Source organism: Thermobia domestica, chromosome 1 (genome assembly GCF_964235325.1).
Source record: "Thermobia domestica chromosome 1, izTheDome1.hap1.1, whole genome shotgun sequence".
NCBI classification, from domain to species: Eukaryota; Metazoa; Arthropoda; class Insecta; order Zygentoma; family Lepismatidae; genus Thermobia; species Thermobia domestica.
Genome location: NC_137454.1, coordinates 2,354,448 through 2,379,352, shown reverse-complemented (window position 1 = coordinate 2,379,352; position 24,905 = coordinate 2,354,448). Strand labels below are relative to the sequence as shown.

The window sequence follows — 24,905 nt, the reverse complement described above, 5'->3', positions numbered from 1 at the left end:
AGTTCCTCTTCTCGTGATCAACAGTAAACATAACCGAAACATTCTTGCCATATTCAAGTTTCTCCTTGTAATGGTATGACCTATGCGATAATCAGCTCATAACTTTTAATCTCATAGGAGGTAACTATTATTATTATTATTCCTGAAGATTGGGTAGTTCAACTATTCGAACATCCGAGTATTCAAAATCTGAAAAAATAAAACGTGTAATCGCCGATTAGTCACCAGAGAAAATCCTAAATTAAAAAAAAAAAAACCTGCCCGAAGTGAATTCGATCCCTTTGCCTCCATACTACTAGTCGAACGCCTTGACCACTAAACCACGATCACTAGACAGTAAGTCATTTATCTTTAGAGTGATTACGGTAGGTTTCTTTGCCTCCCTTTAAAACGTCTTATTCTTCCTTTCGAAACTGCTTTCGTATTTATCATGATATAGATCAATGATCCTTAGCATAGTTTATATTAATAACTTGACTTCTTTCTATACCTTAGGTTCACAAGTTTGTTTCTTTCCCACACCTATGTACAGATATGACAGCTTTAATTCTCATACTCCTCATCTGTTTCAAAGTAGTCGTCATTACCTGATCAAACTTCTGTCCAGCACAATACATTCAAGGAAAAGAAAGAACGCAGGACGAGATTCGTCTAAATCCAATGATATGGATCGAAGTATCTTCACTTACTCATCGTTATATTTCGACAAATAACAATATTATATTTCTCTGAGCAAATCTTATTCAACACTTATGTATCAGCAGAATTTATTCGATACTCATACCATTACTGTGTTATTTTGCGTGTATGAATCAACATGTGACTCTTCAGTTTTCCATTGTGACTGAAGCTCTGCCCACAGTCGTGGCATAAGTGATGCTTTTTACCCATATGAATTAACGTGTGACTTCTGAGAGCCGTTTTATCTCTGAATCTTTTACCGCAGTCTTGGCAGGACAGAGGCTTTTCACCTGTATGGGACATTATGTGTTGAGTTAATGATAATTTTTGCCTGAACAATTTTCCACACAAATGACAACAGTGAGGCTTTTCACCCGAATGAATCATCATGTGTTGTTTTATATTTGTCTTATATTTGATCAACTTTCCACACTCCTGGCATCTGTAAGGTGTTTCACATGTATGAATTAACATGTGGAATTTGAATCTTGATGCCTGAGTGAAACCTTTACCACAGACTTGACAATGAAAAAGTATTTGATTATCATGGGTCAATATGTGACTTCTCAATTTCCATTTGCTAACGTAAGTTTTTCCACATTCATTACAGCAATGAATTTGTCTTTCTCCTGTGTGTATTCGCATGTGTTTTATCAAAGACGATCTGAATCTAATTTTTTGACCACAATCATGACAACAGTAATGGCTTTCACTTTTCTGAGTTGAAGTTGGGGTTTTGAGAAGTGATACTTCACTCAAGTTTTTACCAGTCATCTGCGTGTTCTGAGGTCTTTGTCCCATATGTGTAAACAAATGACGCTTCAATGTTGATTTCTCAATGAACCTTTTGTCACATACTTCACAACAGTAGGGTTTTTCTCCTGTGTGTATCATGAAGTGGTTTTTCAAGTGTGCCTTTAGACGGAATCCTTTTCCACATTCCTTGCAGTGGTGAGGTTTCTCGCCGTTGTGAATTGACATGTGTCTTTTCATATTTCCTTCAGTACTGAAAAACTTTCTACATATCTTGCAAAAGCTCTTTTCAGAATGAATTAACTTCTGTTTTCTAAAATACGAATATTTTGTGTATTTGTTGCAAAATTTTTCGTTGCAGCGGAGTTTTCTCTCCACTTGCCTTTCTGTAGCAGATTTTACTAATAAATGCTTGCAAAAATTAATGTCTGGATGAAACGTAGTATCACGTTTAGTGGGCGATTCAGCAGCTGTCCTGAAATATAAATTTTATTTTATTCAATACACTTTGACATTTGCGATAATTCTCTCATTTTTATATTAACGCATGTAGTTGAATTAAATTTTAGACTACAGGAAGGATCTGATTTGTTGAGTTATAATTTGGCGGCAATGAAGGTTTGGAACAAATGTATTGATACCCGACAAATGCTAAGTTTGATGAGTACTTGATGTAACAAATATTTTATTACGCTGAAATTTGGATGATGGCATAAATATGAAGCTTAAAGCCAGGTCCCCCACCTCAAAAATAAATACACTTAGCTCGATCGTGACATTCCAAGAGCCAATGTAATTACATCAGTTTTTCCTGGTGATTCGTTCAGTGTGAAAGTTATAAATAAATGTTGCTGTCTCTAGTACTATTTGCATAGAAGTAGTACTATCAGAGATCAACCAAGAATTTGAAGTTTAAGCAGTAGAGAGAGGTCTAAAAGTGGAAATGGTGTGTTAATCATATATTACCTCCATGAATATTGAGTCTATCGCAGGTAAAACTTTTGGTATGTTGTATCGTTAGGATTGTTTTAGTTCATTTATTAAGGCCCTGTCTAACATTTTCAGGCGTCTCTATAGGATATGGCACATAACGTCGTGAAATAGTACAAAAATATTTGTCGTATTCAGTACGAAATCTCTTCCGGTGTTAACTTACGATAATACTACATGTTCTATTTCTTATTTTAAACTAGCCTTTATAGTTCACTAATGTCAGTTTTGGTAGAGAAATATGACAGAGCTGGAGATTAATATGGACATATGGACGCTGATTCAGTATTGGCGAACACAAAACATTTCCTTACTTGACCATGGGAAGTGTAGCCAGGTACAAACTCTTGACTGATTCTCACAAAGCACCACTAGCTTGCGGCAAGAAATTAAAGGCCTAAGAGATGAAAACAATCTTGACAGATGAAACCAACTCATACATTAGCCGCTATAAACACTGTATGACATCCACAATCATCATCCGAAACTAAATTTGAGAAAAATTCTAATGAACTTGTAAACTAACGTCACCATCGTATCAATAAGCTTCTTTCATTACCGTCTCTACTGACGACGGTAGCGTCAGCTGTCAAGTACAGGACAAACCTTTCATGGGATGCTACAAGGGACAACATTGATCCTGACCTTATTGAGGATCTACATGCTTGATTTAGTAACTTTTTATTACAAAACAAATTTAGAAGCCACAAACAATAAAATCTGTTTTTGACATCTACAAAGGTAGAATATCGACCGCACCCTCTCTATTGAATGATACTTTACACTGCCGGACACGAAGTCTAACCTTGGAAATCCATCTTTACTTTTCGAACTAAAACTGTTGCTAGCAAAAAAAAAAAAAAGTTTTGTCCATACAATAATGCCCATTCAGAAACACTATAAAATTGAAAACGTAGGGCAACTGCGAGCCAAACATGATGTAACCCAAACAGGACTGCATTTTACAGGGTAGTGTGTGGTTAACGCATTTACTCGCATCGCTACAATTTCTAGCTTTCATGTCTACTCGAAACTATTGAATTTTCTAAAATTAAAATAAATTCATATTGCATAACATTAAGTTCCCCTTCATCGCCATTAATTTGGGTGGTAATCGCATGAGCGTTTGTCCGTAATCAAACCTATGTTGTCCGAGAACGGTAACTTCTGTGCACGAGAGAGCTGTTTTATGTACAATCATGACTAGTACACTGACTGTCGGCGCCGAAGTTGATAATTTCAATCCCTCCTGAATACAATTGTCGCATGATAACATGTGTTCAATTTCTTGTTTAATAAAACTTACTGACCTTTTCGACATGTTACGCGAGGAAATAAAGCAAACTACAAAAAAAAAAAAAAAAAAAAAATCATTTTGATTATGCAGGTGATGAATTGATTCACTTTCGTAGAGCAGACTGTTGTATGAAATTTCAAGCTATAGGTGCTCAAGCTGGAGGAATATTAGGTGCAAATAACACAATAAAACATAATTTCTTTCGATTTTTCTTTGGGTTTCTATACCAGTGGTTTCTATTTACTACTCAATTTAATTCTAGAAAATTTGATATGCCAGATTTTGTAGTTATAACTTTTCAAACTGATAGAAAAGATAAGCAGACTAAAGATCTTAGTAAATTTAAAAATTTTAGAGTAAAAAATTGTTATTTTCAGAACGGTCGAAATTAAACGTTTTCTAAAGGAAATAGAAATTTAGATATCGGTAATAATGACTGTTTTAAGATGCATTACAATTACACCGCATTTAAGAGAATAACTTGTGGAAAAACGGAAATGTACTATAATCCAAATGAGTGCATTAAAATTGACATACGTGCACTCATGTCCAAAATGATTGTCGCATATCTATAACTGTTTTCTTGTAAGAATATAATTTGATAATGATGTTGCAGGGCACTTTTAAAACTGATACTATGAGTACAATCGGGAAATGTATATTTGTGGTAAATTTCATAGGGAAAGAATTATAAATACGAAAATTAGAATGAGTAGAACAAAATGTAGCTAAATGGAGGAGAAAGTTTTATTTTCGCTTTATTTACTGTTCTTATTTACTGCTCTTTTGACATGAAATTTGCCACATGCATGTTTTTGCCGATCATACACATTTTAACATTAGATGAAATACCGGGCGAATTCGTTATTAAATTATATTCCTAGAACAAGATATTTATGGACATGCGACAATAATTTTGGACATGAGTGTACGCGATTAATTGTAGTAAGATGAAGAATGCATCAGTGAATGAGAGAACGAATATAAAGATAGTTGTAGATTTGAAGAAACTGTAGCTAATAATACAATTTGTTATGCAATTTTAACTGGTCAGCAGAACTTTAATTATGATCCTAATAATGCGAAAGTAGAGTTTCAAGAAAGCCATATTGTAATGTATTTATATGTATTAACTTTTATGGATTATTATCCATGAAAGTTGTACTTAAAAATTTTGTATATAATAAAAGTAGGCAAGTGATATTGATTTTCTAAATAATCTTGGGAACTTAGAACAGAAACCACTTTTCACTTAAGAGAGTTAGATTTAAATACAGAATATGAGATTTTAAAGACGGAAGAGACGCAGACTAGGTTTGGTAAGAGCGTTTTAGTTAAATGTGAAAATTTTAAGATATTTCTTCCACCTAGATTTACCAAACACATGACAATTAAGATGAAAAGTGATATAATTAAAGATGGGTTTCGAATTAAATATACTGGACTAAAAGGGACTTATCCAATATTTGAGTTCTGCGTAAATGAAATGAATAAATTTCTCGAAGATTTTCTATGTAATAAATGATAAATGGCATCCTATTTAAACAAGAAAAATGGCATCGTTTTAAGATCTGTTAAATTACAAGATTTAGAGAAAGGTGAAGCTTAAGAACTAACATTATGAAAATTAATTCAAACACAATATACAGATGAAAGACTTTAGTACACTTATATAGGAACTATCAGACATTATCATTACAAAAATATATTAAAAGGTACAGTATAAATGTTGAAAGACATTTAAAATAATCTCTGTAAAATGTGAAAGCTTCAAATATTTAAATAATGGATTCAAGCTTTACCAATTATACTGTAAGAATGAATCTTATTAGTCAAAAAATGAAATCTTATCAAATGTTCTTAGAAAGAATTGTTATGTATTCTCAAAAGAAATGTATTTTAACGAAGTTTTAATTTAGTTGTAAAGGACGTGCAAGACAATACACAAGTTGCATTTTAAATTAATGGATGCTTAATATTATAAAACTATGATCACTGGATTTATTTTAAGAAATCAATATTTTCAATTGAAAATGAAGTAATGATTACATAATCAATATACTCGCTTATATTGTGTACATTTTATGGCTTTAATAGCCATAGGTATAATTATATCAAAAATTTACTCATTTATATACCCTTATATATGCTTAAATAAATAGATCTCATTAAATGCCGTCTCTGATTAGTTTTTCACTTATAAGCATGAGTTAATAATTACTTCTTAGGTAACCCTCGTATATACCAGTACATGGGTAGATATATTTTATTGTTTGATATTGATATATATAATCATTATGTCTGATAATTATAGCGTTTCACTCATAAGCATTAGTTAATAATTACTTTTTGGACAGCCGTCATGTATTGCTACTTGTATAAAGCTTGCTGAGTACTTTCAAATATATATATATATATATATGGAAAAGTGAGTTTCTAGAATTTATTTATTGATAATTTGAAAAGTATATCTTTTATGCTTTAACACTGCTATCCACTACAGCAGCGCATAGATACGGCACGTTTTATAACTAAAACAACCTGCTTTACCGAAGATTACCAAGACAAATCCTAAGTTTAAAGCTCTGACTGACGTTAACTGCCACCTGGTGAATATTTCTATATACAACTTCTTTCATACTAACTATTAACGGTGAAGATATGTCCGCCTGAAACTAAGTCGTTACGCGAAGAATCTGAGCAGAGTGCAGCGCATCTATTATTATCTAACTAACTCTATGGTCTATGCAGTTATTATCTAACTAACAAACTAACTAACTCTATGGCCTATGGAACCCTGAGGTTCAATGCCGCGATCACAAAAGCTCTCCACTGACTTCTATCCTTAGCTAACTGCATCCAGTTTCTACTTTGTATTCCTATCTCTGAGAGATCCATCTTAATATTGTCTTCACATCTGCGCCTAGGTCTTCCTGATGGTCGTTTTCCGATTGGTCTTCCAGTCAAGACTTTGAAAGCGTTTCTACTTTCTTCCATTCTAGCTAATGTTCCGCCCATCTAAGCCTCCTAGACTTGACGACCCTAACAATGTTGGGTAAACCATATAAATTATGTAGTTCCTCGTTATGAAGTTTCCGCCATTCCCCATTCCCGTTCCTCTTGGGTCCGAATATTCGTCTCAGGATCTTGTTCTCAAATACTTCCAGTCTATGTTATTCCCTTAGAGTAGGTGACCATGTTTCGCAGCCATACAAAACAACAGGCATGATTATCATTTTGTATATTTTAAGCTTTAAATTCCTCGACAGAATTCGCGACGACAAGAGATTTTGAACCGAATAGTAACACGAATTCCCTGCTTTTAGTAGACATTTAATTTCTTCGTGAATATGATTTTCCTCTGTTAATATTGATATTAAGTATCCACTTTATCAAAAGTATTATTTAATATTTTAAGGCATCCATAATTTGCTGTATTGCGGTCCCGACGCACTTCCATGTATTTACTTTTCTCTGCATTTACTTCTAAACCCATGTCCCTGCAAGCGTTTAATAAGATCTCTGCATATCTTTCTATTGTTCTCCTATCATCCTCTATTAAATTTACATCATCAGCATATGCCATAACCTGGTGAATACCGTTCAACTGTAGGCCCAGGTTCCTATCTTTGATTCTCCTTATAGCGTATTCAAGAATGAAGTTAAATAATAATGGCGATACCGCATCTCCTTGTTTCAGGCCATTTTCGACGTGAAAGCTCGTGGACAAAAATTTTCCTACCCGGACTTTACTTTGGGATTCATTTAAACATATCGTAATTAATCTAATTAGCTTTCTCGGTATTCCAAGTTCTGTAAAAACGTTGTATAATGTTTCTCCCCTAACCGAGTCGTAAGCCTTTCTAAAGTCAATAAATAGTTGATGTACCGGGGTATTGCATTCCCACTTTTATCGAGTATTTGGGGAATGGTAAATATTTGGTCGATAGTTGATCGATTTCGTCTAAATCCGCACTGATAATCCCCAATAATTTCATCTGCGTATGGGGTCAGTCTTGCTAATGGAATATTTGAAAGGATTTTATAGGATGTTGACAGAAGAGAAATGCCTCGATAATTATTACAGTCAATTGTGTCGCCTTTCTTGTGAATTGGAACAATGATTGATTCTTTCCATTCTTGTGGCAATTCTTCCTTGTTCCAGATAAGGAGAATGAGTTTGTGTATTTTGTTCCACAATTTTTCGTTTCCAGTTAAAATTAACTCAGCCGGAATTTCATCTACACACGGAGATTTGTGTTTCTTTAATTTCTTTATAGCAGTTTTGACTTCTATTCGGTTGGGTTCTGGAATATACGGTTCCGCAGTGTGTATCTCCTTTTCTCCAAGCACACTAGTTTTCGGTTGCGTGTTAAGCAAATCGTCAAAGAAATCTGTCCATCTATTTAAGATGCTATCCGTGTCAGTGAGAACTGTGCCGTCAGATTTTTTTAATATATAAGCACGAGGTTGATAGCCTTTCTTAGATTCGTTGATTCCCTTATACATGTCCCGGATGTTTTTATTTTTACTATTATCTTCAAGTTCCTTAATTTTAACTTTCAGAAAATCGCGTTTCTTTGTTCTAAAAGCTTTGGAAGTTTCCCGCCTGATATCTGCGAAATTTTGTGTAGTTATTTCATTCGGATTTTGTAGCCATCGTAATTTTGCCTGTTTTCTCTTCTCTGCTAGTTTTATGCATTTCTGGTCGAACCATGGTTTGTTTTTACGTATTTCCACGTGTCCCAATTTTTCTTTTGCTGAAATTTTAATGCTATCTCTAATGTCAATCCAGGTATCCTCAACACTAGTGCACTCCAAATCTTCTAAAGCCGAGAATCTATTGGAAATTTCAATCTGGTATTTCTCTCTTACCTGGCTCTCTTCTAATTTCTTTAAATTGAATCTCTCCGTTTTCGGACAATGAATATTACCTTTATTCAACGATAACCTCTCTCGGATTATCGCTGCCACCAGGTAGTGGTCAGTTTCACAATCAGCCCCTCTAAACGACCGGACATCAATTATGCTAGATTGCCTTCTTCTATCTACTAAAACGTGATCAATTTGATTATGTGTTTTCCCGTCTGGTGATGTCCAAGTGTATTTATGAATGTCGCGATGTGGGAATTTTGTACTCTTCACGATTAGGTTTTTGGATGTTGCAAAGTTCACGAGTCTAACACCGTTGTCACTACTTTCTTTATGCAGACTTTCGTTCCCTATAATCGGTTTGAAAATATCCTCTTGTCCTATCTTCGCATTGAAATCCCCTAATAGAATTTTCATATGGTATCGCGGGAGTTGGTCAAATATCCGTTCCATTTCTTCGTAAAAACTGTCTTTTATATCGTCATCCTTATCTTCAGTTGGGGCATGTACATTTAAAACAATAATATCACACCACCGTCCCTTAAGAGTAACAAAAGAAAATCTATTAGTAGCAAATTCAACCCGTTTAATTGCTGGTAATATGCGTTTATGAACGAAAAATCCTGTTCCTAACTGGTGATCTTTGTTTCCTTCCAGTTAGGAACAGGGTTTTCATCTCACTAGTTATGTCAAGCCTTAAATATAATGATAACTATATGGCGAGCGAAGTATGTTACGCTATTAGTTCGCTCTTACTCATTCTATCTTTCTTTCATAAACCACTCTCTCAATGTTGCTGACGTGCGTCTTAAGAAGGAAAGAGACAAAACATTGGCAAGCGCTCAAGTCTTACTTCCTCTTTGTCCATTGCTATAAATGTAAACATATATATCTATACGAGTGATCTAGATATTATTGTTGAATCAAGCTTATGTATTAGTGATGGGTCGTTCCGGAAGGATTCGTTCCGAAAGAACGGCTCCTTCAGAGGAATGAAAGGATTGAATCTCTGAAAGGAGTCGGATTCATTTGGGCGGATTCACTCACGGGATGGATTCACTCAAGGAGTTAACGGATTGAATCAGTGGATTCGGTTGGTGGAACCAGATAGCGGAACCAAACAACAGAAGAGTGCATTGATATGAATGGAGTCGGATTGATATGGATGGGCAAAAACAGTAGTAAAGAATAGACCGATACTGCACAATGGTAAAGAATAGACCGATACTGCACAACAGAGAAGCAAATAATGCACGTACTGCGCATGTCTGGAAACAAGCAATCTTACGCGCTCTCGTGTCACTTTTCCGCAATATTCTAACCATCGCAACTCCTGTCCCAACTGGAGGAGAGGGGAAGGTCGGTTGCTAGTCTCATCACTATTTTTTTCTCTTTTTGTTTTTACTTTTTCACAGGTGTTTAGCGTTACCAGGTCTATAGATTTTTACTGCAAAATGGATAATAAAACTATTTGCTGTAACACACAAACTCTTATTCAATATATTCTGATGTAATGTCCATATAACACTACACTAATATAAAATTTGCAATTGGTTGTTTGATTAGGTTTTAATGCTTATTTCAACACACACCAAGATAATATGAAAAAGGATTTAATGGACAAGATGAGACTTCTATCCAAGGCAAATATCCTCACCGGGATCAAACCCGGGACCACTTACACAAATAGTTTAGAGTTGGGTTTAAAATCTCGAATGTATCATATTAGACATGAATAAGCAATTATAGGTTTGCGATTAATTAAGAATTAACTTGAAGAACTGATGATTATGTTGTTACTTGCTTTCACATTTTAAAAATACTTCACCTAGATCCAAGGGCGCCGATTTCTCTAACATTGGGAGAGGTCCATACAGATGTGTGGTTGCAGACAAGGGTCTAAAAAGGTATATACGAGAATTTTAAGAGAAATTTAATTTAAATTATACCAAATATTGCATATTCATAAAAACATACATGTAACAATACATGTGAAAATAAAAAATACATATAAAAATTCATATTCATAAAAATACATGGGTTCAACATAAGCATTTGGGGTCCCGAGCCCCCAGAATCGGAGACCTTGTCTTGATCCACAATACGTTTTTTGGGTACGACTTTCAATCAACGTTAATTAACTATACTTTTTATAAAATAGTGGGAATGGTGCCTCAGATGTAAAATAGGGGCATAGTAAAACGTTTACCACTGGTGTGCAGGGTCCTTGGTTCGATCACGGGCCAAGTATGTTTGTGGTGGACAACATTGTGTCCGTGGATTTCCGTTTTCCAGGGCCGGATTAAGGGGAGGCTTAGGAGGGCTATAGCCCCGGGCCTCCTCTCTGATTAAAATCTCAACTGGTTATCTAAAAAGAATATTAAGATACAATCATCATCATCAAAACAAAATATGATCAGAAAATGAAACATATTCATTTTACTTTCCTACTGTACTTTCACAAAAATGTATTAAGTGAAGTCAACAACGGCCACATATTTTTTCAAGCCCCGGGCCCCCAGATGGGTTAATCCAGCTCTGCCATTTTCTCCCACTTTCTCATTTCACCAATTCTTCCGAAGCCTAAAGGGAATAAAAACTGGATATTAAACTGAAATGAATTTTTTTTATCAGATAATTCATGATAAGGGCACTCATCTATTAAGATGCTGAAGGAATCCAATTGTTGTTGCGCTTGTTGTCATCAAAGAGGACCCTGTTGTTTCACAATCAGTATTAAAAATGGAATGAAATTCTAAACCAGACTAGGGAATGTCATCTGTGTTTAGCAAATACGAGCTATAAAAAAAAATGGAACCTTAACCTTACAGATTCTCCCCCTTCTGGCATTCATCCAGAAAATTTTCTCCAAAAGGGTAAGATCAAAATATGACTATTAACTAAAGGTCATGCCCTACACAAGAATGATATGAAATAGTGATTTACTTACCTTATCCCTTTTCCTCTCGAGCTCCTTCGTGGCTAAGCGCTTATCGTACGCTCCTTTGGCGTGGAAAAACCGGGTTCGATTCCCGGCAGAAGCTTATGTGGTTCGGATTCCACATTAATCAGTAGGTCCCGTCTCATATAACCTAGCTACTGAAAGGGACGATAAACTAAACAAACTCAACTCCCTGAGAAATATGTGTGAAAGAAACTCTGCTTATGAGTTCCCATAATTCACCACACTTCTTTCATACTTTTGCGGAAAGGGAGTTTAACTTCTCTTTCAGCATCGAAGATATTAATGTATGTGACGTGGGTCTACAACCTAATGACAAATCCGAACCACACGAAAAAATGAATATGAAATCTTTCAGTTTTACGTCCCACGATTTTGCCGGTTAGGCTAAAGGAGACGCTGATTATAAGAAATGAATAAAATGGTGGAATGAAGAAAGTGGGAGGAAACGGGAGAACTACCGAGAAAACCCACGAGCACGGTCTTTGTACACCACAAAGTCCACACGGCGCGAGGTGGGATCGAACCAGGAACCCCAAGCACCGGAGGTGAACGCTCTACCACTGAGCCACCGCACCCCCCCTCGAAACACACGAGTTGTCACTGGAAATACAACTCGAGTCTCCCGCGAGAACCAAAATTGCGCGTAACGTTTATCATTATTATTATTATTATTATTATTATTAGTATACAGTTTATTAAAAATATATGTAATTCTCAAAATCAGGATAGACAATTGCCCCTTGCCCTCCCCAAATGACACTCCTACACAAGGAAGCCCGAGACTTCGTTTGATGTTGCTGGTATTACGTATTTAAATAAATAGTAAGAATGAAAATAACAAACATTTATTTTTTTGGCGTTTAATAGTCATGTAAAAAAATGAGAAATAAAGAAGACCACTTGTTACTCTTTAACAGTTTCAACGTGGACTCTTAGCATACGCTGTAATAAAACAGAAAAATTCAAAGAAACAAACAATATCTGTATCTGTTCTTGTCCTATGTGCAATATTATCTCGGCCTTATCAGGAAAAAATGGAACCTTGTGAACTTGTTTCAAAACACTGCAATCTCTTTTTTTGCTTCTACTCATTCCAATTTCCCACTGCAGCAACTTCTAAGGCGATAAGAGTGGTTTGACAACTTTAGGTGAAAGGAGGAATTGAATTGGAGAGCTATATGAGAACTCAGAATTATTCCAACTCATCGGAACCAAAGGATTTGATCCAGAGAGGAACGAATCCTTGTTTGGGGAAATCAAATCGAAAAAAAACTATGGAATCATTTAACTTCGCGGAACCAAAGGATTCGGTCCGGAGGAACGAATCCTTCTTCGGAACGGATTCAAAGGAATTGATTCCGGGAAAGGAACTAAACTGCCCATCACTATTATGTATAGTTTTTTGCTAGAAATAATTCTAACATAGTAATTTCCGCAAAATATTTTATGTACTTTTTTGAATAAAAAGCTTAAAAAGTGAAAGTGCGCTTCAACATACATACATACACTCCTTTCATTTCATTTTAATGATAATTTTTAACAATAGTTTTGACTTTTTATAATTGAGCCTAATGGCACTTCTCCATGTACTTACTAATTCTACGTTTTATTAATTCAACTGAGCAAATATACAGAGAAAAAACTGTGTATCTTAAATAGAATTTTGAAAACTCACCTGGTATATCAGAAAATATAACGTTAAAGTTGGTTAGAAATTATTTTTCACAAATATATAAAAAAACAACTTCATACTAAAGTGATACTTTGTCTTATGACAAAACTAACTTAAAGTTACTAGCATTATGAAAAAATTATAGTATGAATCAAATTCTCACAAACAAAATAACGCAGATATAATTTGTTTTCGACACTCCGGAATATTGATATAAAAATTATTAAATACCACTTCATGCAGAGGAGAGAGAATTTTCATTAAGTATCGAGAAATATAGTATAATAATATTAAACTCAAAACAACGAAATAGATTAAGATATAACGTATGGAGTTTTTGTCCATTTGACTTTTATATATCTTTCTTGCAACTAAAGTTATTTTGCGCGGTAACTAAGAAAAAGGAAAAATAGAAGATAAAGCACGCTAACGACAGAATCAATCATTGTAGCGAAGAAATCTTTTGTACACATAGACAAGAAAAGATACCTCACACACATTTTTTCATCTCGTTAGTTAAGTACTCTCCTTTTATATTGGTGTCCCTTAGCGAACATCTCACTTTCGTAACTCGGATTACAGGCAGTATATGTTTTCAGACTAAGTGCAAATAAAACTACCATACAAGCTAGCGCAAGGCGCACAATCGCCAAGAAATCAAGAGAGTGAGCGTTTATTATAGTGAGTTCGGACTATAATAAGTAATGTTTTGTGCTTCTTTGTGCAGCTATTCACTATTGGTTCGAGCTCAACACATTGAATAATTTCTTTGTTTCTTGTAAACTTGAAAAAAGCATTGTACAAATGAGAGACATACAGAACATGTCAGGATTTATATTGTAATACACTGTAACATATTTGGTCTAGGAATTAATTCGTGCGGGTGGACAAGAGATGGCGCAACGATGTCCCACAGTTCCGTGTATCCACACATGTGTTGCAAACCCCTGTCATCGCGTATCGTTCGTAGTATAGGGCAGTGGATTAAAGCTTCAACACCAGTTTGTAGTTAAGTGAACATGGCGCAATTTGTGCCTGATAAAGTGTTTTTGCGGGGTGTCCTGCTGCATTACTTTAACATGCAGAAAAGTGCGACTGAAAGTCATCGTATTTTGGTGGAAGTGTATGGTGACCATGCTCTAGCTGAGCGAACGTGTCAGAAGTGGTTTGCACGGTTTAGAAGTGGTGATTTCGGCTTGGCAGACCAAAAGCGAGCTGGACAGCCAAAAAAAATTCAAGACGAAGAATTGACAGCATTGCTCGAGCAGGATTCGTGTCAAACGCAGGAACAACTTGCAGCAGCATTAGGCGTTGATCAAACAACAGTCTCCAAACGCTTGAAAGCCATGGGAATGATTCAAAAGATGTCACATTGGGTTCTACATGAATTGAAAGACAGAGACGTTGAAAGACGAAAAACCATTTGCGAATTGCTGCTTCAACGACAGAGCAGAAAGGGGTTTCTGCATCGAATTATTACGGGTGATGAGAAGTGGATCCATTACGAGAACCCTAAACGAAAAAAGGCCTGGGTGAAACCAGGTGAACCAGGTCCATCACAACCAAAACGAGATATTCACTGTGCAAAGGTTATGCTGTGCATATGATGGGATATGAAAGGTGTGTACTATGAGCTGCTGCAACCGGGTGAAACTATGAATGGAGAACGTTATCGACGACAATTAATGCGTTTGAAGCAAGCTCTGGCCAGAACACGACCAGAATGGGAGAACAGACATGATAAACTTATTGTTCAACATCATAGCGCTCGCCCACATGTCGCAAAACCGGTCAAAACCTATTTAGAAAATGTCGGATGGGAAGTTTTACCCCACCCGCCGTATTCACCTGACGTTGCTCCTTCGGACTACTACTTGTTCGATTGCATGAACAACGATTTGATTGGACAGCGGTTTACTTCTTCAGAAGATATCGAAACATGGGTCTCTGACTGGATCGCTTCCAAGGATGAGTACTTCTTTCGCCACGGAATCCGTACATTGCCTGACAGATGGGCGAAAGTGGTGGCTAGCGATGGACAATATTTTTCTTAAGGTATTTATGTATTTTGTGTTTGTACTACAGCTTCAATGTGTGCGTACCAACCGCACGAATTAATTCCTAGACCAAATATATAGTACCTACACCAGGGTTTCATAAATTATAGTGTTAGAGGTAAATTCATATAATTCTCTTAGATTTAACAGTAGTCCAAAAAGGATGAAAAATTCAAAGGAATTTCGTATCATTCACTATAATTGTTGAGCATTTCAGAGTTTGAAAGCTCCATAAAGAAGTATCTTTCACTTCCTCTCCTACGACTAACATCTTATGAAATTTGTTGCTGTATCAACTCTATAAAATATATTTGATTAACTTCAATTATTAAAAAGAAACTACTTAACAAAAAACCAATGCACACTTTCCTATATCAACATCAAAATAACGTTAAGAGAATTTTAATTAATACTCTATTAAAAAGAGAAGTATACTGATATTAATATAGAAAAAATGGTTGTAAGAACATTCTAATAAAATGGTAGTTAATGAAAAAGTTTGAGAAACAATGACCTAAACGATGTTCTCACAAACTATATTAAATTATATACACACTAAACATACAAAAATTATTTGCTCGTTTTTCTCTTATCTATTGAATCATTTGAATTTCCGTTAGCTTACTGTATAGTAAGAAAAAAAGCACAAAGTACTGAGTACTTAAAACTAAAAAACAACGAATTCAAATCAGACACAATTAGTGTTGTAAAATTTCCGGAAAATTGTAAACCCGTAGGTAAGAAACAGTTCTTTCCAGTTTCTTTCCGCAAAAATTGGGAAAGTAACAAAAATCTTTGTATTATTTAATTTTGCTAGTAATAAAACAGTTTTATTCTCAAATGCATTAAAGTATAATTGAGAAACTTCAATATATATATATATAAACAATCGAAACTAAAACTCTTGTAATTATTCTTGAAAATTAATAGCCTGCACTCATTTTCTTTATATGCTTTTTAGTCGTTTATTCGTGGTTCTGCATTAATTGCGGGACATTTACAGTTGCATACACACATATCATCATGAAGCGTTTCTGCTGCAACAATAGGCTCTTGAATGGAACTGAGTTTTTAATGTGCTTTTTGATCTGGTGAAATTTTGTTAATTTCAACCAAATTAATTCTTAAGAGAGACAGGAGTAGGCAAAGTTCACTAATTATCATGCATTAAAACATATAACTACTATTATTTAATATTCCAATAAAGACTTTTATATAAACTTTATGCACAAAATTTTGATTGTAAACAAATACCTGTTTTCTAGTGTGACAAATTATATAAAAATAAAAGTGACTATATTTATCACATCACAACTTTTGAACAACCAGGCCGATCTCGATAAAATTTTTAACATAGATGGGGTTCGGGCCTAGGACGGTTTCTATTACTTTACTTTGAAGGTGCAACTTGAGGAACGAAGGGGGGATACATATTGAAAATGACTCATATTAGTTTTCGAGGTTGCTGAGATGAACAGTGACACTTCCGATGTCGCTTAAATCCAAATTCAGCACTGCAACTTAGGAGAAGAGGATATATATATATATATATATATATATATATAATGATCGAAAATGAATGATATTATTGTTGAATCCATAGTTTTCGGGGTCGTTGAGATGAACAGTAACACTTCCAATGCCGTTTAAAAAAAGGCCCGCGTCTTAGAGGAGGGGAAATATATATATATATATATATGAAAATGACTGAAAATAGCCCATATTAGTGTCGAATCCATACTTTCCGGGGCCACTAACAAGAACAGTTACCCTTTCGATGTCCTATAAATCCAAATTCAAGCCCGCAACTTTAGGAAGGAAAAGATATATAAAAGTGACTGATATTAGTGTCAAATCCATAATATTCGGAGACGCTGAGATGAACAGTGACACTTTCGATGCTGTTTAAATCCAAATCCATTCCCGCAAAATTGGGGGATGCGGAGATATATAAAATGATGAAAAGTGACCGATATTAATGTCCAATCCACAGTTTTTTTGGGTCGCTGAGATGAACATTGACACTCTCGATGCTGTTTAAATCCAAATTCAGCGCCGTAACTTCATTGAGGGGAAATGATTGATATATAAAAAAATATAAAAAAATGATCGATATTAGTGTCGAATCCATATTTTTGGAGTCGCTAAGATGAACAGTAACACTTTCCATGGCGTTTAAATTCAAATTCAACTCCCACTAGTACTCCTAAAGGGGAAGGGTGACATATAAAAGTAATTGAAGATGACTGATACTAGTGTCAAGTTCATAGTTTTTGGGGTCCCAGTGCATTGTTTTTAGTGTCCTTTATATTCAAAACGAAACTTATTCTCCCCGTGCGAAGAACGGTTATTTTGCTGGTATTTAATAATAATGAACAGAAGTTTCACATGTTAAATTCTTTAATATATTTTTCGCTGCTCAAATTCACATTTGTGCTATGTATATGTATGTGTAAATAAGATCGTCTCTCTTTCTGAGTTGTTCGAAAACCACACAAATAATAAAGGGGGATTTTAACAGAAATCAGAAAACTAAAAAGTAAAATTAAAACCTGTTGCATTAAGAACTTTTCCTTCTAACAAAATATATTGTTTATACGCTGTAGACACGTTACAGCAAATAAGATTAACGTCTGGCGAAGAAATAGTTTTTAAATTATATTTTTAACTTTTTGCCGATATTTCCGAAAGGTTTTTTAATGGGTTTAAAATTTCCCGAAATTGTACACAGCACAAGTAAGATACGTATCTCCATAAAATATACATATTTGATTTTGACATACCGGTATTAACTAAGATGATTTTGGCCCAGGTATTTTAACATTTCTCTGCCATAAAGCGGGAATCTCATAAGATTACTTAAGATAATTTAAATGCAGCTATCTTAATTAATTTTATTTTAGTATCTTCTGTAGGATTAACTCCATTCTATCGCGGTACTAACATTAAAGGAGTGATGCACATATATTTGTTGACACAAATTTTTCCTATTCTAATACATAAATATAAGCACTCAATGATCTTAAATGTAAACTAGTAAATATAAAATAGCTTCATTTCAAAATCATAATATAGTAAAATATTCGAAAATTTCAATTTTTCCCAAATTTTCCGTTTTTTTTCTAAGCTCGGGAAAAAAGATAAAAAAAACTGTTTTTTACCCAAAATTTCAAGGCCTTCACAACACTAAACACAACTCTGAACAGATGCAGAAATATAAACGTACCTGAATTCCTGAGAACTATGATCTATTTCTTGACAAAAGCTTTCTTGTATATTCTCTTCGTTTTTATCTCCAATACAGAAAGGTATGTGATTCCTTGATTCCTCCGTAGTATGTCTAACTCCAACCGATTTTCTCAACAATTTCACGTTACTTTGAAAAGTTTCATCATTTGCGGGTAAGTCAGATACTGATAAACGTTTCACCAAACATAATGTTTTCGAACTTAGTTTCCAATCTGGTCTAATATCACTAGTCTGAACAGAGGACTCAGATCCTCTTAACATCAAAACTTTATAATCTTCCGTTTTATCTTCTGCTAGCTCCTTACAATCGTAAAAGGACAAAGAACATGTTGAAAGAGGATCTTTACCTTCTGATTCATCATAATTGCTACCATTGTGTTTACAATTTTCGTCTTCAATAGCCTCATTTTCTGTTTTCGTTTTAATTTGAATCGAAGCAATGTTGTGACAAGGAGAAGCCATTTACTTAACACAAGAAGTCTTCCTGTTATAGAATTGAGACTTGCAGCACGAAGTATTGGAGTGGAATGAGTAATTCTGAAAGTATTAACAAAATATATTAATGTTATATATATATATATATATATATATATATATATATATATATTCGGCAAATTTCTTTCAAGTTTTCTCTATGATTTTACTACAGCATCCTATCCTCCCTCCATCCCTCTTTCGACCACATTTGTGGGGTTGCAACGTCTTAACTTCACTATGTGTGTTCTTTCTTGTCAGGAAATGTGAGAACAAGAAAGCTTAACACGGGAACAAGTTTAAAGATAGAAAATAACACAATCTGTAATTTTTGTTTAATATGTAGTGTTCATAAGTTGTGAACAACAGATTTTTCTGCTTGTGTGGGTGCCAAAAGCGTTTAATCTGTAATACTCGCCTGTGGTTTTACAAGGTCTCATCCCACTATTTCTGTCATCATCGTTCACTTTCTTAATCATCTGTCTTCACTAGTCTCCATTTAAATAATTTGGAACGTTAAACTGAAGATTTCACTTCAATTGGTGGGATAAGAAAATGTAAGAATTAGCGAAAATCCCGAGAAAATACACGAGCACATTTTCATCCGGCACAAACTGACTTGGTCTGGGATTCAGTCAGGGACACCTGGAACTCAAACCAAGCGCTCTACTAATGAGACACTGTGCTCCCTCCAATTAAAAATATGGAAGAAATGTAATAGTTTATTGTTCACGCAGCACTTTCAACAACAATAACAATATGATTTCGAGCACTGCATACTTTCGAAACGGAATTTTAATTCAATCTAAATTAAAGTTTATGTTACGTCCTGTCTTTCAGTTTCCATGTCCTTGTCGGAAGAGTCCTCAAAAATAATAAATTGTATTGTCGTCGGAGTGATGGTCATGCGTAAAGCAACTATTTCCTTTGTGTGGTCAATACATTTCTTCACATTTGCACTTATCAGCTGAACACATTCTCCTAACATCATACAAGAACTTGTATTTAATGAGGGTGTTTCAATATTTTTCTAACGTCCATCTTGAGTTTGCACCAAATTATTTCGGTCCAGTTAAGGCAACAATGATAAGGCGGAAGCTTTAATACGTAAAGGTCATAGTTGGGCGCTATATTGTCAATCACATAGGCCTTATCTATATTTGATTTTTTAATATTATCTAAGAGCCATCATCGGTAGAGGGTCGAGCGCTAGGATATTGTTTATATTCATGTAACGAACGTCTTTTACGTTCTTTGACACTGTCGGCGTTTTCAATTTTAGGCATAAATGACATGCGGAGTTATCTAGAACAATCACGTACTTTTCATTTGTTGGTAAATTACCTATAAAGGTCTTTGAAAACCATTTTCTGAATACCGCACAATTCATATTGTCGTGACTGTCAGACTTGCATTCACAGTAATTTTAGCTGACCTTTTTTTTTTTTTTTTTTTTTTTTTACCTATCCGTCATCAGTGCCGGCATCAAGTACCATGATTCTTTTGCACGTAGATACGTGAGCACGAGGTTATAATCTCGTCTTCCATTTACTGCTTCAGAACAATTGCTTTGCCAATTGATTTTTGCGAAAACTTAATGCTAAATGACCTATCCAGTGTGGTAACGCTTGTTCCCCTACTTCTATTTACAATATTGCCACTTTTTGATTCATCTTCTACATTACCACTCGCTGAAGTAAGACTATCATTATTAATTTGGAAGACTCCTTAGTGCTGGAATAGTGTTGCATACATCCTTCTTGTTCTGGATACTTTACAAGTAGCTGGATTACCTGTGTCCTACCTACTGTATTTAAATGTCTCCACGGTTAGTGCTAATTTCTCTCTTACATTTCTGAGATCAACAAAGGTCACTATGATAAGCATTACATATTTCTTTTTTTCTAATTTTCTATTAGTCGATTTAATTAAATTATTTACGCAGAGCTTCAATAAGGTCATACCTAACTGAAATGCCAATTACAACCATATTAAAAAACTTGATCTTTTAGTAACGACAGACCGGTGATTAAGATGGAGAAAGAATTTTCACTTCTATTTGAATAAACATCGTTGACTATCCCAATTATAATTAATATCCCAGTTGTTCCCGTGTAAAAATTACTAATTGGGGGATCCTTTAATACTTTCATCATTAAATTGTGTAAATACTATCCAGCGTATTGCAAAATATCTGTGCAATATTTCTATTATGACTATAAGCTAAAATTGTAGCAGGACTTTTACCATACCTTAAATCAGATTCTTCTAAGGATGTAAGATCAGAATCAAGCAACAAGAAAAATTCTGGTTTGATACCACTACACTTTAACTTGACAATTGAACTATCTCCTTATTGTTATCAGAGTCTGTAGTAATTTCACACACAATATTTTCACTTGATTTCCTCATTATAATACACGAGCTACTCTTACTGATTCCATAACTGTTAAATCCATATTAAATGGTCCAGGAAAGGAATAATTCGTTGCTTAACAATTTCGAAAAGATCTGATTTTTGATATACAGTTACGTTACCATGTTGCATGACCAAAAGAACCATTATTTTAATTTTCGTGACTTTAGGTTTCGATTGGCAGCAATAATTGTTTTTGAAGATGTGCTATTTGGCGGTGCTGTAAGGGGTTACCGAATCTGAAGTATGTCAGCCCCTAGTTATTCTATCGATGTGGAACAAAAACCAAATGGTCAGCAAATTTTATGGTCCAAGACTATGTAATAGCCATTATCGTCCATGAAGTATAGCAGGGTGAAAAGTAAGTTTAAAAAGTAGGACACTGACGTTAAAAGTTCCGAGTTAAGCAGACAATTTTGCACGAAGGTAAATGATTAGGAAGATGGCCTTTTCTGTATAAAGAAGTCTAATATAGAAGTGCTCATTCACAAAGTTTCAACTCTTAGACATGTCCTCCATTTTTTATACAAAATAATTTAAAATTTTGAAAAGTGAAAAAAGTGCGTATTTCCCTCTCTCTACATATATATATAAGGTGGGTAACTGATAAAAATATACAATTTCTTCCCATAACAAGTCTGTATGGTATTATTATATACCAAAACTTAGGAGTTTCAGATTTGACTAGAAGTATCGTTATTATTAAGACAAAATTACACCTACAAATAAGCATAGGCAGAAGTACAGATAATCAAAGTTTACTGTATAGACAATCATAAATAAATTGGCAGTGAATGAATAAGTCACAGAGGGGTTAAGCAAAAAATGGAAGAACAAACTTCTATCAAGCAAACAAAACAAATGCACATTAACGCTCATTCGACAGACTGCATGTTCCAGCATGTAGATCTTGTTTAGACATGCAGGAGATGGGAATTCACCACTGATGCCTTAATCAGATGCGTACAGCGCAAGAACATGGCAGTGTTCTTGCAGATCTGTGTATCATTACTGTAGTTCGTTGGTAACAAAATTGAATGTGGTGTAGGTAAATTATTTGGTGCAGAATATCATAAGTGTGTGTATGGGCCAGTATCAAGATGCATGATGGTACTTGGTGACTTCAGTGAAAACAAGAGAAACGTTTGGTTGAACTGGCTAGAGAAATAACGAAAACGCAAGGAATATTGTTGGATGTATGCAGGGTGGAAAAAAATCATGATTTTTTTCAAAAAAATTTTTGTTGATTTTTTTGATTTAAATCAAATCTTTTTCTTCATATAATACAAGTCGCGAACTGAAGAAAAAACATTACAAATTAGTATTAAATGTTAATTATGCCATGTAAGTGAAAGTATTGGGTTTTAATTTTGAATTAATTCCCAGTCGTTAACCTATTTCAATCCCAAACTATGTTTCTTAAACATTAAGGAAAAAGTACAGCAATGTACGTATATCAACATGACACTTTTCTTTTCACGAAAGTTACTGATATTTGGCAGGGGCATATTTTTAAACAATTGGAACTAGCTAGCGGCACGAAATACATATAAAGTACATAAACTTCGCCTAAAATTAACTAACTCATTCTATGACCTATGGAACCCGGAGGTTCAATGCCATGTTCAGAAAAGCTCTCCTGACTTCTATCCTTAGTCAACTGAATCCACTTCATATTTTGTATTCTTATTTCTGCGAGATCCATCTTAACCCTTTCACTGTGGAAGGCGCCGGAAAGAAATTTCCCTAACCTGCGAATGTCGATTATAGTCGACGTGTTAAAATTTGTCTGTATCTTGGTTTTGTTTTAGTTAACTATAGTCGCCAAAGTTTTTCTGTGTGATTTCTATTGTTTATCGAAAACAATAGAACACAAAAAATTGAACGGTACAACTTCGGCGACTATTCTCGACAAAGCCAAGATACGGACAAACAAATTTTAACCTGTCGACTATAGTCGACATTTGCATGTTAAGGAAATTTTCTTTCTGTCGACTTCCTCTGTGAAAGGGTTAATATTGTCCTCCCATCTGCGCCTAGGTCTTCCTAATGGTCCTTTAACGATTGGACTTCCAGTTAAAACTTTGAAAGCGTTCATACTTTCTTCCATTCTCGCTACACGTCCTGCCCACCTGAGCCTCCAAGATTTGATGACCCTAACAATGTTTGGTGAACGGTATAAATTATACAGTTCCTCATCATGAAGTTTTCGCCATTCCTCATTTCCGTTCTTTTTGGTTCCGAATATTCGTTTCAGGATTTTATTCTCAAATACTTTCAGTCTGCGTTCTTCCCCTAACCTGAACTAACATAATATTAGTAGAAATAAGCGAAATTATATGATTTTTTGGAAAATTATGCTGGGCCCTTACACTAAGATAATCTAACTAAACTAGTCTAACCTAAACTAATGTAAACAGAAATTACCGAAAATATAACATTTTTCAGAATTGCTACCTTTCTGCTAAACATAAGCCTAAATTTGAACCCTATAAACATGTCTTCCATAGCAATTACTGAATTTTGCCTGTAAATATTGCAAAATGTGGTGTGACTAAACTTGTCATTACGTAATTGTATCTACTAATACAATGAAAATTTAAAAAAATTGAACCACAAAACAATCAGAAGTACGAAATTAACTACTTGTCTTGCCTCTGGTGAGTTGGTAAATAAAATACCCCGTTAATACTTCAGTAACAGCCGTGTGTCTTGTCTTATTTAATGACTATTATCAGTCAAATAGGTGGGTGCACCAGCTCACTAGTCATATGTGCTACAGGTGCTAAATGATCAAATGTGTACCTCAAACAGAGGATTTATGATTGAAAAACGAAATAGAATAAAATACAGGACACAATCGGGAAGAAAAGACACAAATCGGGAAAATAGTCAAAGTCAGGAAAAGGTCAAAATCGGGAAAGGAGTTCGGACAGGGAAAGAGGGCGAAAAGCCAAGATCAACAGGGCAAAAAATTAAGGGAAAGTGGGAAGTATAAAATGGAAAAGAAAAGAGTATAATAAAGAAGGGAATGTATGTACGTGTAAATGTGACAGAAAGTGTAAGTGCAGTGTAGGTGTATAGCGATGCCCACTTAACCTTCTTCCTCAAGGAGCACGACAAGATACGAGGCTCCCACTGTTCAGCCGTGTGAACCGGAACTGTAAAGTAATACTCATGATCAGTGTTGCCACAGTCGTAGCCCTTTGTACACTCAAAAAAGAAAAAAACGAAAGTGTAAGAGAGTAAACTTTCTACTCTTAAATACTCTGTTTCTCTTAGAATTTTTCGCATTTCATGCATAACAGGTATCATTTTTCCATTCACATACATGATGATTGATTTACGAATGCCAGAACAACAAAATTAAATAGCACTAAAAAAAAGGCACTATGATTTACCTTGCTAAAGAAAATATAATTAGCGTCGCTTTTATGTGGTTTTACCAAACATTCCAGTACATAAATCACTACATTCAA

General features: G+C 34.8%; 1 protein-coding gene across 6 annotated transcripts; it reads right to left on the bottom strand.

The window, feature by feature from the left end:
- Nucleotides 1-395: 395 nt before the first annotated feature.
- On the bottom strand, nt 396-24,152 carry LOC145683091 (uncharacterized). Of its 6 annotated transcripts, XM_081754477.1 has the most exons (4): nt 24,082-24,152; nt 18,514-19,073; nt 10,422-10,492; nt 1,686-1,909 (listed from the first exon to the last, which is right to left on the bottom strand). In XM_081754477.1, the coding sequence occupies exons 2-4, from the start codon at nt 18,996-18,998 to the stop codon at nt 1,836-1,838; spliced, it is 630 nt and encodes a 209-aa protein (XP_081610603.1). In that variant the 5' UTR covers nt 18,999-19,073; nt 24,082-24,152; the 3' UTR covers nt 1,686-1,835. The 6 variants fall into 6 exon arrangements, with proteins under 6 accessions (XP_081610578.1, XP_081610583.1, XP_081610599.1 ...); XM_081754452.1 differs by lacking the exon at nt 10,422-10,492 and having other exon boundaries at nt 396-1,909; XM_081754457.1 differs by lacking the exon at nt 10,422-10,492 and having other exon boundaries at nt 396-1,909; nt 24,073-24,139.
- Nucleotides 24,153-24,905: the final 753 nt, after the last annotated feature.

What these genes read in the sequence shown, in the direction of transcription:
- LOC145683091 (XM_081754452.1), bottom strand. Translation starts at nt 18,998, where the DNA reads ATGGCTTCTCCTTGTCACAACATTGCTTCGATTCAAATTAAAACGAAA. An exon ending in CATAGTTCTCAGGAATTCAG is followed by an intron (nt 1,910 to 18,513) that starts GTACGTTTATAT and finishes TTTATATTTCAG; the next exon opens with GACAGCTGCTGAATCGCCCA.